This window comes from Ursus arctos, unplaced genomic scaffold, assembly GCF_023065955.2.
Source record: "Ursus arctos isolate Adak ecotype North America unplaced genomic scaffold, UrsArc2.0 scaffold_20, whole genome shotgun sequence".
NCBI lineage: Eukaryota > Metazoa > Chordata > Mammalia > Carnivora > Ursidae > Ursus > Ursus arctos.
In genome coordinates, this window is record NW_026622875.1 from 41,747,782 (window position 1) to 41,764,945 (window position 17,164).

General features: G+C 40.3%; 1 protein-coding gene across 1 annotated transcript in view; it reads right to left on the reverse strand.

The window, feature by feature from the left end:
- Nucleotides 1-17,164, reverse strand: part of NEK10 (NIMA related kinase 10) — a 214,918-nt gene that overhangs the window by 12,137 nt on the left and 185,617 nt on the right. The window contains exons 32-34 of the mRNA XM_044383351.3: nucleotides 15,436-15,465; nucleotides 13,475-13,575; nucleotides 4,613-4,723 (exon numbers count right to left, since the gene is read on the reverse strand). Coding sequence (XP_044239286.2) covers nucleotides 4,613-4,723; nucleotides 13,475-13,575; nucleotides 15,436-15,465 — 242 coding nt within the window. The remainder of the gene's footprint in view (nucleotides 1-4,612; nucleotides 4,724-13,474; nucleotides 13,576-15,435; nucleotides 15,466-17,164) is intronic.

Genomic DNA, 17,164 nt, shown 5'->3' on the forward strand with positions numbered 1-17,164 from the left:
CAGTCTGGATTTCTGGCTTATCCCCATGGTGTCATGTCGCATGTGCTCTCGTCCCATGCATCTGCCACAGGTGCCTAGCTAGAGGCAGAGCCAGGGTTGGTAAACTTCCTCGGTAGAGGGTCAGATGGGAAATACTGACAGATTTACAGGCCGTGTAATCTGCATCACGGCCCCTCAACCGTGCCTATAAGGTGAATGCGACCGTGGACAATACGTGAGTGAAGGCACGTGGTTCTATTCCAGTAACTTTATTTCCAAAAACCACAGTCTGCCCACTTCCAATATAGAGGCTTCCTCAGAGGCAGACCCGAGCCTCTAGCAAATATACTTCGTACATGGTACCGCACGAACTTCAGGAGCCATGTAACGTCTGGCTGCCCCTCTTTTGGTGACATTAGCAAGCCACCGGTGATGATGTCTAGATCCGGTATTTTAGGAGAGGCTGCAGAGTGGCGACGTTTTTTATTCCTTTGGTTCTTATTAGCTGAAGGACTACTCTAATGAGAAACATCCCCCTCATCTATTTAGTTACCTGGGCTAGAATTCATAAGGCAACGGCAGAATAAATGTTTGATTCTTTCCTTTTGTAAATAATTTTCAAAATAATGAGTTGGTTACTTGGCATCCTCCAAAGGGAACCAATGAGGGATTTTTTTTTTTTTTTACTGTCATGAACTCTTAGATATAAACTTTAGTGAATGCTTTCAGTCCATTGCAGTAATTATTCTTACTGATGCCCTAGTTATCCAATAGATAGCCAGTGGGAGCCTCTTTAAGTCGGCTCCTGAGTCTTTTTGACACCTCCTCAGGAATCCTTGATGGCATCCTCACTACACCACCTATTATGTCAAGACATCCCACCTAAGCTTTTCGTCCCCGCTCCACAGCTGCAGTCAGCTCTGTCTCCGAGGAGCCACGGGTGCTAAGGGAGCTCGCTGCTGCTTGGTTAGTTTCTAGACAACTTAGTGAAAATATTAGGAAATACGTGTATTTTTTTAAAGATTTATCATGAATTCATACGCATTCATATTGGCATTTCCAATCCTAATTTGAATTAATAAATTCCATCTTGTTTCTCTTCCTCCTTTCTCCCATGCCGAAAATCCTAGTTTCCCAAGACACTATACAATTACTCACACGCTTTATTCCCCTCACAAGTTTTAGCCAAGGTTGAGCAGATCGGACCGAAGATCAGCTTAGGTAAGTCATAAATAAAGAGCTTAGTTTCTTAGGAAGGGGCTTTCCTACTTTTTCACTCTTCTATATATCCTGCTGGGTCTCAGGCCATTCATCAGAAGGCACGGTCATCCCATAATGATTCCTCAAACTGGAGACAAGGAGTCCCCTGGATTTCAGGACAAGTTTCAGAGGGGAAGGTGGAAAGCAAACGCATTTGATGAACTAGCACTGCTTGCTTCTTCCACGGCCCTGGGGTGGGTGAGGGTGTTGGTCAAAGGCCAACTGGCCACTCCACCAAGATTATCCAGGGGATGAAAAGGCCATTTCCGAACAAAAATTGTCACAAACAAAAGATTAGACCAGAAAGGGAGAAAAACAGAGGCCACAGACTCTTCTCATTTGTGTTTAGATGAGGGCAGGAGGGCTTCTTTCTATATCCATATAAAAATATACAAATATGATATATGTCATATAATATGTTACATAGAATAGCACCAATATAGACTGTATTATACAGAATATATTTATCAATACAGAATATTCTATATTCAACGATCACACATTGAGCTCTACCATGTGCCAGGCACTGTGCAAGACTGTAGGTAATCAAAGATGAATGCAACACACTCACTGCCTTTGGGGGAAACAGAAATGTAAGCTAGATAAAAAGCTATTTAGAACACAGCAATGTGAGTGAAAAAGGCCTGAAGCACAGAGAAAGGGGTGAATTCTGAACAGGGAAAATCAAGAGAGATTTTTATGGAGGAGCTGGCCTCTCGGTTTAGTGGTGGAGAATAGGAAGCATGTTAATATTCCAGGCAGAAGATCTGTTTCGCGCCCAGGAGAGGAAGCCTGCCTCCATGACCTGGAAGGTAAACACCATGATGGTACGAACCACCACAGCCTTGTAATTATCAGAGAAGGTGACCATAGCATTCCTCACAGGAGAATTTAATGTGCCTCTAAATAACATTGAAAGGGAGGCTAAGTCTTTGCCCCCTTGAGTTCCCTCACCCAGGTCCCTGAACGCCCTCTACCGCCCCATGAATCCCTTTTCACTCCCCAGACCAAGGACGGAAGGTAAGAGCTCTGAGAGGGGCCGCCACAGTACAGGGGAAGGCCGACAAGGCAGGTGGGGCCATTTTAACAAAAGAGAATCTTTTTTTTCTATCAGGAGAGATAAGAAACCCAGCAAGGAAGGGATGCAAACCAACAAACATCAGGAACAAAAGAGGACGGGATCTGCTTTAGGGACGTGTGCGGGTGGGAAATCACAGCGTCAGGAGCCAAGAAGGAGGCACGGCCGTGCAGCAGGAAGCTTGCTACGGGTACTTCCATCTCTTAAAGCTGGGGTTTCTGTTAAAATAAATATGTGTCCAAACCGGATTATTCTGCGTATCATTTTAATAAGAGTATTAAAACCTAGCAACATGGAATATTTTCATGGGAGATTGGAGCCTCTGTCTTCCTAAAATATATTTATTGGTATTCACGGTACAATATGGAAATATCATAAAGCAAATATCTGCAGTCTCACGCACTTCTGTTTTGAGCTCCTCGAGCTTTGTCTCTTGGCCTGATTTGCCAACACAACCCATGAAAGAAACTGTGCTCTTTTATCTCTGATGAGGTGGGACTTCTGTTTTGTTCAGGGGCCGCTATATCTCTTTTCCCATCTCCTGGTTGTGGAGGTGCAGACGGGGAGGCAAGGCAACAGAGCAAACACACTGTTTGCATTTCTTATCAAAGAGCCCATCATACTGCCCGAATAAGGAGCACATTTATGCGTAAGACTGGATCCATGAAAGGAGAAAGAAACTTTAAAGAAAAAGTTCATTGGTCACATGACTGTTTCAAAGTTTAAGTGGATGATAAAACAGATAGATAGATAGATGATGATAGATAGATAGATAGATAGATAGATAGATAGATAGATGATGATAGATAGATAGATAGATAAAAATTGGAGCAGGCCCAAACTGCTTGGGCCTCAGGTCTTTCCGGGACAGGAGAAGGGGACCTGTATGGAAATGGCTGCGGGCCAGGACACAGGGATTTCCTGTCATCAAGTTGTGCTAATTAGAGATAAACAGTTTTCCTTCTGTCTGGTTGATTTAACTTCTTTGTGATTTAGTTTGTGGGTATGTGAATAGAAATATTTACTAACAGCTGAGGTCTAGGAGATTATAGAATGTTGAAGATGGAAAGAAGCTTAGAAATACAGTTGGCCCTTGAACAGCACGGGTTTGAACTGCATGGGTCCACTTCTATGTGGATTTCTTACAGTACAGCACTGTAAATGTATTTTCTCCTCCTTATGAGTCTCTTCCTTAATATTTTCTTATTTCTAGCTCACTTTATTGTAAGAATACAGTATATAATATATAACATACAAAATGTGTGTCAGTCCCCTATTTACGCTATGCAAGCCTTCTGGTCAATAGTAAGCAGTTAGTAGTTAAGGTTTTGGGGAGTCAAAAGTTATACATGGTTTTTCAGGGCACCTGGCCAGCTCAGTTGGTTAAAAGTCTGACTCTCGGTTGTGGCTCAGGTCTTGATCTCATGGGTCGTGAGATCAAGCCCCGCGGCGGGCTCCACACTCAGCAGGAGATCTGCTTGAAATTCCCTCTCTCCCTCTGCCCCTCCCTCAACTTGCATGTGCTAATGTGCTCTCTCTCTCTCTCTCTCTCCAATGAATAAATAAATCTTTAAAAAAAAAAAGATTTTCAGCTGTGCAGGAGCAGGGGATCAGTGCACAATCCCCACGTGGTGCAACAGTCAACGGTGGTTCATTCCACCCTCATAGGTGATCAAAACCACAGCTTCCGATGGTTAAACGACTTGTTCAGAGTGGCACAGCTCAATTTAGAGGCTTGTTGGAGAACATTCTAATAAAATACCGAACAGAATTATCCTTAAAAAGGCTAAAATATATTTTTTAATTAAAGATATTTAATAACATTTATTCTTAGGAAAACATGCAATCATACCGAAAGAACTTTCTATTAATCTTCTGAGATGATGGCCACAGAAATTAAGGTGAGAAAATCAGAGGCAAAGACATCCTCAATTTCGTATCAAAAAGTGCCCTTATGAAGAGGCCCCAGACAGTTTCCTTGCCTCCTCTGCCCCATAAGGACAAGAGAAGTCACAAGTCTGTAACCAGGAAGAGGGCTTGTGTCAAACCTGACCATCCTGACACCTTGATATTGGACTTCCAGCTTCCAGAACCATAAGCAATCTCTGCTGTTTATCAACTCCCCAGTTCATGGTGTCTTTTTTATAGCAGCTTGAAAGGACTAAAACAAACAGTGATAACATTCTTTAATAGAGGATGGAGTTTAAAGCATAAAGCAGAGAAGGTATAAAATGTAACTCTTTGGCTGTGTTTTTGCTAAGCCACAGAAGAATTGCCAGGTGTCGAATACTGTACCTTTTTAATTTCAGATTTCAGATTGCAAGGGTTACTCTGCTGGCTGAAGAGGGATTTCTTGAATCTCTCTATAACCCTTCTTTTCAAATTGTGGTGCAGGGCTGGAGGAAGCTGCGTAAAATGAGAAAACAATTATTATAAGCAAATTGTGAACACCGCACAGATGACTCCCAGGAAGCGTTTACTGAGGGTCAGTGTAACAATATTAATTCAACGGGACGAACTGAGAATATAAATTTTACTTCAAATAGCATGACGAGGTGTGATAATTTTTCATTCCACAATCCAGAAGGAATATATTACTCTTCTCTCTCTCAAAAGGCTGCTTCCATTTTATCTTAGTCTTTCATTTTATTGGTATTATTTTTCATATAACAACTAAATTGCACGTATAAATTGAATTGGTAAAGAAGAGACTTCACAAGGAAAGATGCATTCTAACAAATGTTTAGGTGCTTACGTCATGCCCAGGACTTGGCTAAACACCCTAAGCAAAGCCCTTGTCCAGAAGGATCTGATACTTTCAAACAGGAAGTATGTATCTGCATTAGTACATAGTTAGATGTCTGTCTGTGAATGCTCTTAAATATCCGCATAGAGAGAGATCAGATTGTAGGGACCAACTTTGTCAAGAAGAAAAGAATGAATGAGTACACACTGGGGCTGGGCCAGGATGAGCTGGATTTAACAACTTAGTAGGAAGTCACTTTAAAGTCTTAGAAAATATGGTGATTGGATGAAACCGGGGACTTTAAAAAATTGATTTTGTAGTGCTTTGCAGTTGAATTTATACAAAGAAACCAAAGATCCTGAAAGACACAGAAGGATGAAGTAAAGTTTGGGAGAAGGATAAGAGAGCAAAGAATGATACGGGGGCTCAGTGCAAATAATGTCTGGTTTGTTTAAAATATGGAGAGGACCTGGAAGGAGACGAAAAAGAATCAGTAAGAACGAAGATGGCTAAGTGAGAAGGAAAACGTGGTAGTAGGTGCTTTCAAGATTAAAAACAAAATCAAACAAATCAAACAAATTAAAAAAACAAGAATATAATTCAAAGTTCATATCAAAAGAAAGAGCAATGTGGTAGTGACAATTATTTACCCAGCCCCACTCCATTTTTCTATACTCTCTTATAGTTTAGGTTTGGTGCCATGTGACTACTTTGGGCCCATGAAAATGACATGTGTCACTCCGAGGATGAGGAAATGCAAAGCCAGCATGCTTCCTCCATCCCTGTCCCCCCTGGGCAAAGAGCTTGGATTCCACCCATTCCAGATGGCACAGCCACAAGATGTAGGAGGGCCAGCTGACCTGTCCAACTTTAGCTAAGTGAGACATAAACCTCTATTGTATCAAGCAAAGAGATTCCGGGACGTATCTGTTAGTATAATATAACTTACTATATCCCGGCTAATACAAGAAATGTCTATTCATTCAAGTTTCATGAAGCAGCGGAATGTATAAAAGGTAATAGAGAAATGAATAGGGTCAACGGGGGTTCATAACTGCTGAGTTTATAGCCAAAGAAAAACTCTTCATCAGTCTAAACACAGTAGAATATGGGACCCATTAATAAGCACTGTAATGCTATAAACAGAAAAACAACATAATTGAAAAATGTTTTAACAATTTATCTATAATCCTCATCCGTCCTTCGACTCTGTTTGAGGCAAAGCAGGTTTAATTACAGAGGAGCCAAGACTCTACTGGAGGGTCTGAAGCCCTTTAGTATACTCTGGAAGGTTCTGTAAGTTGACAGCACTGAATCTCTACTGAGCTCTTTTTATGTCAATACTATAGCATTCTTGTACCTTGCTCCAGATGTAATCACTTCCTTATTCCCAGCAAATAGTCATAATTATTGCTGTCCTTTTACATGGAATGAAAAGGGAAATAAAGAAATGTGGAGAGAGAGAGGGAGAGAAACAGAGAGAGACAGAGATTTGTTGGCATTAATGAGCAAATAGAAGATAGATGAGAAGGAAAATAAGTATACATGATGTGTGCATGAGAGATTAGCAAAAGTGGAATGAGCTTAATTTAAGACGAGGACCAGACGATGAAGGGAAGGGTTATTTGCACACTTTCATAGCAAGGGAATTGGTTGGAGTGGAGAAGGGATGGGAGAAGTGCCTGGAGATACCTTTGGGGATTTGGTAAATTCCCTACTGTTCCGCACTGGAAGTTACCATTTCCCTAAATCAAACACCAGAGGGCAGTGTTGGCCCAGAACCGTCTAGTTGTTGCCTTGCATGATTCTAATTGCCAGAGAGAAAGGCAGAAGCAAGACTTCTCTGATACACCTAACAGTGTACACAGCAAACTTTGAAAGCGTGAAGTCCCAGTGGGTCCTCAGGTTCCTTCAAAAGAGACTTACCCCAACACTGGCAGCTGTCAGTATCAGATTACTGATTCAAATATTCTTATTCTTGCTATTCATTTAATGTGATAAGCCTCTCGATAGCTTAGAATTGCTTTTAGTGCTCCTGATTGCTTGAATTAATTCTCATAAAGGCTTTCTTGCATAAGTTAACAGTCAACTTAAGATTCATATACACGGCAGTATTAGAAAGCTATTTTATCTTATTGAATAATTGTCACTATAGACAGCACCCATCTTTAAAATTTTGCTGGAAGAATTTTAAATTTTACACAGAATGATGACTCATGCAGAGTTCGATTGAAGATGTAAGAATGTTACTATATTATATCCCAGGACAATAATACTAAGAATAGAACATTAATACCTGTGATTTGTACGTGCCAGTTACTAGGATTACTCCTTTATGTGTCTTATGTCATTTTTCTCCCCACAACAAACTTATAAAACAGGTCCTATTTTATAGGTAAGGAAATCAGAGTTTAAAGACATTATGTAACATGCAAAGATATTCTCTGAGGCAGTATGCCTTTTAACACAACCATTATCCTAGAGCAAACACACCACCGTTAGCATTGCTACAGTTTAACACTTTATAAACACTTCGCATACTTTATTTCCTTTAGCACAATAGTCCCATAAGCTACCCTAATATTACCGATAAAGAAACTGATTCTAGAAAAGGTGAGTCTCTCAACACAACTCATCTAAGAGCTTATTTTTTGTTTGTTTTTACTATACCACACACAGTCACAACAGAAAAAAATGAAATCTGATCTCTAGGCTCTATACTAGAGTTTCTTGAGCTTGCATTATATACGGATAACTTTCTAAAGACACACTCTCTAGTATCTCCAAGAATAGGTCAGCAGACCATCAGTAATTGAGAGGATGCCATTTGCAGTGACTTAAATAATATCTTACTATAAAAACAAATTATTTTGATATATTACTGCTTAAGACGAGATTTCCCTAAATGCTAAAAATATACTCAAAGATTATTTTCAAAATAAATACACAAAACATAAAGCTTTCTTTTAGAATTTGCAAACCCCGAACATATGAGTATACTTAGATACATGGCAATACCCTAAATTCTATTTGATCTGTCCCCCTTGCCATTAGGAGCCAGGAGACCCAGATAAGAGAAAGTAAGGATGGTTCTGATTTCATCTACCACTACTGCTGAAAAAACCAGTATGTTTCACTGATGACAGTAGGGAGTATAACTTCATCTGAGGGACAACACGTTGCTGTCCCCAGCCACATTTTTTTGTTGTTGTTGTTGGCAACTGTTGAGGTTGTTAAGATGGAAGTCCAAAGGAGATCCACATAAACTCCCTGTCTGCTCTCTAGAAGACAGCTGTTTAGTTTTTGAAAGTTGCTATATGCTGATTGTCAAAGCACTTCTTTAACAAAGCCGTCAAATCCTAAGTACAGAATTAAATCCAGAACTTGAGTTGGCTGTGTGGGTCTTACCTAAGCAATTGCACACAAAGACTCGTACTAAAAGGTAACATATGTACGTTGGTCACCCTTAGGTGCCCGAATATCGATTTTGGTTTCCAGCAATGGAAATGAAGCACTGATTTCATTCTCAGCTGGCTGTCTTAAGATTACTATCTCAGTTTTGATAAAAACAGATGTCAAATCAATGAAGACAGCGTAAGGATTTTTAACATCCTGCCTTTTAAAATAGTTGCTTTTAGATGATTTCCAAGATCTGTCTCCATGGAAACTGGATAGGAAAGGCCACCACTGGCCAAAAGTAAGCAGTTTCCCCTGTAAGGTTATGTACGGTTGCCGGGAGGGATCTGGCCCTGCGATTCAGGGCACCTATCACAGCGTAAGTCTGCAAGGGAGTTTGACTTGGAAATAAACATGCGGACAAGAATTGTTTGTTTGCGTGTGTGTTTGTTGATTCAGGTTTACTTTCAGCAGTTTTCCTTTGTAATTAGCAGACGCAGAAAACTGATCTGGTCTTTAACCTACAGCAAATAAGATAGGATAATGTTTAGGCTTGTTTTTATCTTCTTTATTTGAAAGGCATTGACCTGGGTTAGCCTTGCGATTTAAAGTTCCCCAAAGGGGAAACATTCCTTACTATTTGCAATGTCATAAACTTTCAAGTATTCTGGAAATACATTTTGAAAACCACAATGGTTACGTCTGAGCTTGTAGCAGGGAATGCCATCTTGCCAAAAAATATGAAATCATTTGTTATGCTGGCAGTGTGAGAGCATAATAATAAGATATTTATAATCATTTCATTCTTGCTTTAACATACTTTGAAATCCAATAAAGAAATGGAATACATCCATTAAAAAGTTTTTTATTATATAAAAATTAGCAAGACAGGCATGTGGAAACTATATTTAAACTTCAAAGTCTATTTTCTCTCAATTTAGTAGTTAAGCACTGAGGTAACCAATAAGTTATTTAAAGCTATTTCCATAACACTAAAGTTAAGAGTGCTTCCCCATATTTCTACATCAGCATTTAAATGGAAATGCATTTTTGAATATAATATCTTTACTCAATAGAGGTATAGCAGATTATGTTTTGATTTATTAACCAATTTTCCACATCCCCCTCATATTGCTGTGGACCCCTACACCCTCTTTCATTTAATCAGGTAGACAATTCTGCGGGATTGCCTAAGGGAAAGGCTGACAGCAGAAAATGGAGAAAAAAGTAATCAATTTCAGACTCTTGAGTCTCAAAAGGCTAGCCCTCACGGTGATTGAGAAGAATGCCCGATTTGGGGGAAAATGTGATAGATAAGAGCCAGGCTAGGGAGAAGTCAAAGGGAAAGCAGGGAGAACTCAGAGGTGGGTAGGTCCCAAAGAAGGGAGCCCCTCGCCTCGCCCCCCAGGCTAAGTGTGCCAGCTGCCCACGAGTTGCCTCTCGGCTCCAAATCCACCCTTGAGTGCCCTGCATGTGATACTGTAATTTTCCCTTGCCAAGATGTTCAGCTCCGTCGGTAGAGAGCACTGGAGGGAGGCTGGAGGAGGCTGGTGCTTGTTTTTCTAGTTCCCGTGATGCTCCTGCCTTGCCTCAGTCCTGCAGCACTGAGTGGTCAGCCACAATGGGGACCCCCAAGCGGGGCTCACCCCCAGGTAACTTCAGTTGTACCAATCTTGCAGGCAGCTTCCCAGAATGTTCCATGGAGCAGCACCTACCAGTGGGCAGCCTCCTCTGGTCCATCGAGGGCATTTCCCAGTCCAAGCCTCATGTGCTGATTTTTAGAAAGTTCCACAGCAAGACACCTCACCATGGATGACTTGCCCCAAGCCCCCAGAGGAAGACTTCCATGCAAGTCTCTAGCACAGCATCTCAGTGGATTTCTCTAATCTATCCAATGAGGTCTGGACCTCAGACAAGGATGGGGTTGTCCTCTTCTATTTTGTTCCTTTCTTGGGTGCTCTGTGTCAGCCCTGTAAGTAGTGACTTCCTTATCTGCTTTTCCTATATTCGTTAGTTATTCCTTTCCCCCTCCTTTTTAAATAATACCCTGTTATTATTAATAATTTCAAACAATTTTTTATATTAAATCTTCCCTGATGAGATTACTGCGTGGTTTCCATCTCCTAACTGGGCCCTTGCTGACACAGAGTGGTTCCAGGAAGGTCCCAGGAGAAGGACCCACAGAGATGGGATTTGGGAATTGGTTTGATGGTGCCCTTGGAAGTGAGCCCAGAGTTGAGTTTTGCCATAGGACCTAGGATGTGGGTAACCCATGGCATGCAGTGGCATCACAATTAATCAGGGTGTCACCGCGATAAAGAGCCAACTGAAGCAAGTGCCCTGGAAGTTCATGTGGCTGCCGCACTTGGACGCTAGGCGGTAGGAAGACTACAAGGACTGAGTTAGGGGGTGCACTCTTCAAAGTGCATCTGAGCACTTCAAAAAAAAAAAAAAAAGACAAGCTTGGGTCCTTTAACTCTCAGCTCAAGTCATAGGTGTTATTTCTTGCTACCACAGCACTGACGCGGCTGATAATCAAACACAGATTTAATTGGGTGGGTTGCTGAATTACAGTGTCAGTGAAATGCACACTGTGCCAAGTTTCTCACGTGAAAAGTTAGGAAAACGAATGGGATCCTAAAACTTGAAATAAGGGCTTTTTGCTGGATCCAGATAAAACTGGCGATCTTGAAATTCAAGTCACTCAGAGCTACCATTGCCAGTAGAAGTAGCTTGTCACTCTGTGTCCGAGACGCCAAGCCTTCTTTTGCTTGAAAACTCTACACTAAGCTCATCTGGGACAGATGAGGAGTGATACCTTAAAAAGGAATATTTATTCCTCATAAGGCCCCCAACAATGGGGCTCAAGTCCATTCCTAGGGTCATAACTCAACATGATTCTGGGGAACTGGTGCACACTATGACCCAGGAGGAAACAACGGACCCATCACAAGAATGGCAAGACTTCGCTATTATATACCAGCAGCAACCCAGAGAACATGTGCAGTAGATGCTAAGGGTTTTAGGCCAAGGAGGGTGAAATATGGCACTAGATCAGGCTGAATTCATTCATAGGGTGCTCTTACTAGAGTTCAGATTTCATGTATTAGTCATGCAGCTGAAGGTAACTGCTTAATTGGTTGGTGTACTACAACTTGAACTCAATGGTGGCCTACGTTGAATGCAGATAACATGCCAGAGCTTCCCTGGTATGTGGAGGAGGGAATTCAAAGTCTTGGGGAGACGGGAATGCTGGGGTAGATTTACCATGTGTGACCTGCACACTCACTCCCCAGTTATGTTGAGGAAGAACACTCAGAAGCTATTCCTGTCACTAAGGCATTGAGAAATACATTAGAGAGGGGAGCACCAGCATCCTTCAGAACTTCTGTGGTTGCTTTCCTTTGCAGGCCAGGTACAATACTTAAAGTATATGATTCCAATGGGGGTGATGTGATCCCAAAGGAGCAAAAGGCAAGTGATAGCTTTTAACCGCCAGTGACAAATTGGGAGCATTTACCAGAAAGGGTGAGAGAGATGTACTGTTAATTAGAATGCCTTGGCCCACAGAGATCTTTGGTGGTGGTGAACCGACTAGGGTGTTCCTGGGAAGGAAACAGATGGTCAGCCTACTAGAGTATTCCTTAATCTAAAACACAGAAAAGAAACTCTAGGCCTGGTAGACAGAAAAAACAAAAAACAAACAAACAAACAAAACCCAGAAAAAAAGAAAACAAAACAACTGACCTGAGTTGCTGTTGCCACAGTGGAGAGTAACAGCCTCTCATACAGTTTCTAGACTTCAGTCGATCCAAAGACCCAAAGCCCTTGATTAGTGGGAAAGCTGGGACCCCTTTAGGAAGGGCCCAGAAACACTGCTCTAAGTTTACACTATAAAACTTCCTCCAAGCCTTGCCCGAAGAGACCTGCAGCCATTTATTACAGTGACTGTTCACTGGGGAGAAAGAAATCCACAGGCTTCAGAGAAGACTGGACACTGGTTGTAAACTGCTGGAGTCTTATAATGTCACTGTGGTACACCAACTGGCGTGTATCTTTTGTTTGTTTGCTTGCTTTTTGAGGGGGAGGTTAAGTGAACCAGCTGAGTATGAGTTATAGGGGGCCCAATTGGTCCACTGACCCGGTGGTATTTCTCTCTAGTACTTGAATGTATAGTTGCCACAATTGGCAACTGGCAGAATCGCCAGCTTGGCTCTCTGAATCTTAGACTGAGGAAATGTTTACATGTTTTGCTCTTTGATATGTTCCAAGTGCATGAAACAGTAGCACCTAATTGTAGGTCCCTAATAATTATATGTCAAATGAATGAATGAACTGCATAAGACAGTGCAGTACTAAGCTCCAAAATACTCATTACTTTCTTGTCCAAATGCTTACATTTCATCTACAAAAATTTCTTTTCTTATTAACAGTAAGACTTTGGTCCACTTTGGTAAATGAACACTCAATTTGCTTATCATTAGACAGATTTCTGTATATAATTAATAGCCATTTTCTAACAGCGATTGCTTCCCCAGTGCCTAAGAGTCACTGAGATTTAGAAATAGGAAGTTTTAAAAATCTTGGACCTTCTGTTTTCATTTCTCTGGGACGTTCTAGTTTTAACCCAGCATCCTCAAATTGGTGAGTGGGTACTACTTTTCTTTCTTCCCTACAGTGAAGCTGTTCAGAACCCAGCTCTGTCCCCACTTTCACCCCCACACTGAAGGGCCATTTGTGCTGAAATTTATTTTTGGTGGGACACTGACAATGAAAGAATAGGTTAGGAATCATAGGGGAAACCTGCCATGTTTGCTTTTTTTTTTTTTTTTTTTTTTAACCCAACGACCTTTCCAGCCCTGCTGCTAAGGCAAAATGTTCCCAAATGTATGTAGCTGGAGAGGATAAAAAGTAGCATTCATTCCAAATGAAAGTTCCACAAAGTAGTTTTTTAACAATATTAGCATCAAACTTGTACTTAAGATGAAAAAGAAATAAAAAGCTACCATACTGACCTGTGTGATGTAGATGATTTTGTGCAGCTGAATTAAGATCTGCTGAATAGGATCACTGATCTGTCGTACTTTCCTCTGGGACACAGCAATACCTGCAGATGCTGCGGATGATAAATTCTGCAGTTAGTCGAGATCCTGGTTTCCCCTTTCAAAAGTTGTGTTAGTAAAGAATGGGGTAAAATTCTGAAAAAAAAAATTAAGCTAAGATCCTTATCCTACCGATGAGATAATATGCAGAGACCCTGTAACACTTCAATATTTTACAGTACAGGATGCAAAATTTCTTCCCTTTACTGTAACACTTCTAAGTAAAATAACAATGTTACCTTTTATAACATCTAAAAGGCTCTTGGAAATTTTGTCTGCAATTACATCAGGCTGCCACCAGGAGTCAGTGATGCTTTGGATACCGTGGCCTTCGAAAAGCTAAACTTCAGATAGGTGCAGTTAACCGACTATCAGGCTTTTAAATTTTAAAATCATTATGCTCTTAATACCGTATCTTAAAACTAATTTTATTAAAACTACTAATGCAAATGCTGAATAGGCAATCTTACAGAGAAAAACAAAAAACAAAAACAAAAAAACCAGGAATGAACAAAAACCAAAAATCAAAAAAAGTATAATTTGTAATAATCAAGGGTCTGAAAGTTATTGTAACCTTTGATTATTACAAATTTTCACCTGGATTTTTCTCCAGGTTTAGTAAGACACATAACTCATAACTTATCCTGAGTTCTTATCATACAGCCACACCACTTTTCACAGTTTGAGGCTAGCTTGATACCAAATTGCATATGAGCTGCTTTCCCAGCTTCACATGTCACAGTCACAAGTCGTCCATTCTTAAATTTGAGGAATATAAAGCTCTTTATAAAGAAGTGGCCTAAACCTCTAGATTAGCCACAAGGCCACCTCTGACTCCTCTCACCCTCGGATCCACACTGGCGAAAACAGAAGAGAGACTTCAGATATGTGGATCTATAGAATCCTCCCCACCTTCCCCAGTTTCTCTTGCCCTTCCTCCCCTGACCTATAGCATGCTTTCTGCAAAAAGAAAAGCTCCAAAGTCCCTCTCTTCTTCCCTCCATACCAACTTGAGCTTATATGAAGTTAAATGTGAATGTAACTATTGCTTAGCAACAGCTAAAATTTTGAAAAATGATTCTTATATAAATGCTTTCTGAGAAAGCTTGCATATTTCACCGTAAAAATTGTTTTCAAAACATTTAAAGAGAAAATTTAATGTGGTCATTAAAAGATTCAACCTGTTTTATTATAAGCATGTGAAAATTTATATTTAGGACACAAACTTAAAAGAGAAAACAAATATAATGTTTAAAGAAATATCATTTTCTTTATAGGCATCTTGACTGAGTTGAGAAATTCATATAAAAAAGTTATCCAGTTCCAGTTTATCTGCATTTAATACGTTGTTGAAATATTTGAAATGTAAAGGATCTACCTCCCCTAGGCACCGTGTCTAACTCCTTTTAAGCAGCAATTACTTGACCATTAAGATGATGTTTAATAAATTACCCTGAAGGTAAAAATGTGAAGGTAAGTCAGAAAGAATTAAAGTAGCTCTAAAATAGAAAACAGAATGCTGGAGGTATCTGCTCCAGCCTGCAGAGATGGCCAAGGATAATATGTGGGATTTTCTACAGGGGTGTTTCCTGTAGAAATGATTCTTAAAACAGAAGTATTTGTTTTTCTAGATCCATACTGAAAACTACAGACCGTGTAATGTGGCCAAGATGATGTTGCTACAGGAACATTAACTTCACACTTTCTGAAGCTGGAAGGTTTGATTTTTTTGGATCACCTTTATGGTGACTACTTTATGCTTTTGTTTTGTGGACTTAACATTCATAGGTAACGAGTTAAAATCTCACAGGTGGCAGAGAGTTCTTAGATTGTGATGACATTTTGAGTGGGATATCACACGGCTTTGACTCTACCTTGCCACAAGAATGTGCTCATCTGTGGCCCTAAACACAAAAACAGAGATAGTTAGCTAGAATGCCCGTCTTCTGAACTACTCAATCATGCAGCACAACTTAAAATCTTCTTAAGACCTTTGGACCACTACTCTTAGTCCCAGTAAATCTTGCCTTTTAAAAATACTTTTGATTGTTCACTCTCTAAAAAATCAATTTAGAAATGTTTAATTACACATGCCCATGGTAAAACAAGCAAACGAACATAAAAACACCCCAGGTATTCCACAGGGGCTGGAGGCTCCCTGGAACCACCCCCCCCACCCCGCCCCCGGCACCTCCCCAGAGGTAAACTCTGACATCAGCTTGGTGTGTTGCCTTCCGGTCCCTTTTCTATCCATTTACATACAGAACTGTGTACTTTCAGAACAGTATTTTTCAAACGGTGGTTGAATCCTGAAAGCAGTTTAATGGGTCATGACCAGCATTTTGATAAATGGAATGGAATGACATGGAATGACATGGAACAGGATAGAAAAATTTCAGAGTGCATTGCATATAGTAAAGGTCCACTCAGTTGCTATATAAAATGTGCTCCTTGTTGAAGGTCATTACCAAAGGAGCTGAAAGCTACTATTGTAGAAAGTCTATAGTATTACCTCGTTCGTTCGTTCTTTCTTTTTAAATACATGGTGACACATCATAAGGTTGTGCTACAATTTTTTTCCTTTTTGACTCAGTCTGTCATGGAGATTCTTTTTTATCAACACACTCAGTTCTACCCCATTCTTTACAACCACTAGTAAAGAGTGCCACACGTGCTGCGCGCATCATAGTTACTTTAGCCACTTCCGTCTCAAAGGGAACTTAATTTGTTTTCAGTCTGCCTTGATTATGAATAATGTTGCAGTGAGCACACATGCGCATGCCTCATTGTGTGGAAGTACAAAAGGTCTCTTAGGGGAGATAAGGAGAAGTCAAATAGCTGCGCCCTCAGATATACATATTTCTTATTTTAACAAATACATATTTAACCTGAATCGATTTGCACTCTGACCGGAAGAGAATCCATTTTTCTACACCTTAATCAACACTATATATTCTCAAACTTTTCAATTTTGCCAATCCGACTTTGTTTTATTTTGCGTTCACCTAAATGCTGGTGAGGCTATTGTACTTCTTTGGTGAATTTCCTGTTTGTGTCCATTACTTCTTTTTCTTATTGATTTGTAAATGTCTTTATGTAGCCTAAATTCCAATGATTTTTTTTTTAAAGATTTATTTATTTATTTATTCGACAGAGATAGAGACAGCCAGCGAGAGAGGGAACACAAGCAGGGGGAGTGGGAGAGGAAGAAGCAGGCTCATAGCTGAAGAGCCTGGTGTGGGGCTCGATCCCATAACGCCAGGATCACGCCCTGAGCCGAAGGCAGGCGCTTAACCGCTGTGCCACCCAGGCGCCCCTAAATTCCAATGATTTTATTGTATTTTATATGTTAAGAGTATTTTTACTCTTCATCTGTTACTTCTTTTCAATTTAAAGAGTATTTCCCATCCCTATCACCTAGACTAAAGGTAATTTTTAGTCTTAGGTGCCCCCAGAGGTGCCTATGATTCATATCTATGTAGTTCCTGCCACAAAAGATAGACAATAGTTGGTCCCATTAAAATTTAAATCAAATCAAAGTTTCAAATTGGGTCAATTTTAATTTCTTTTTCTAGTTTTATTATAATAGTGAATTTAATTAGA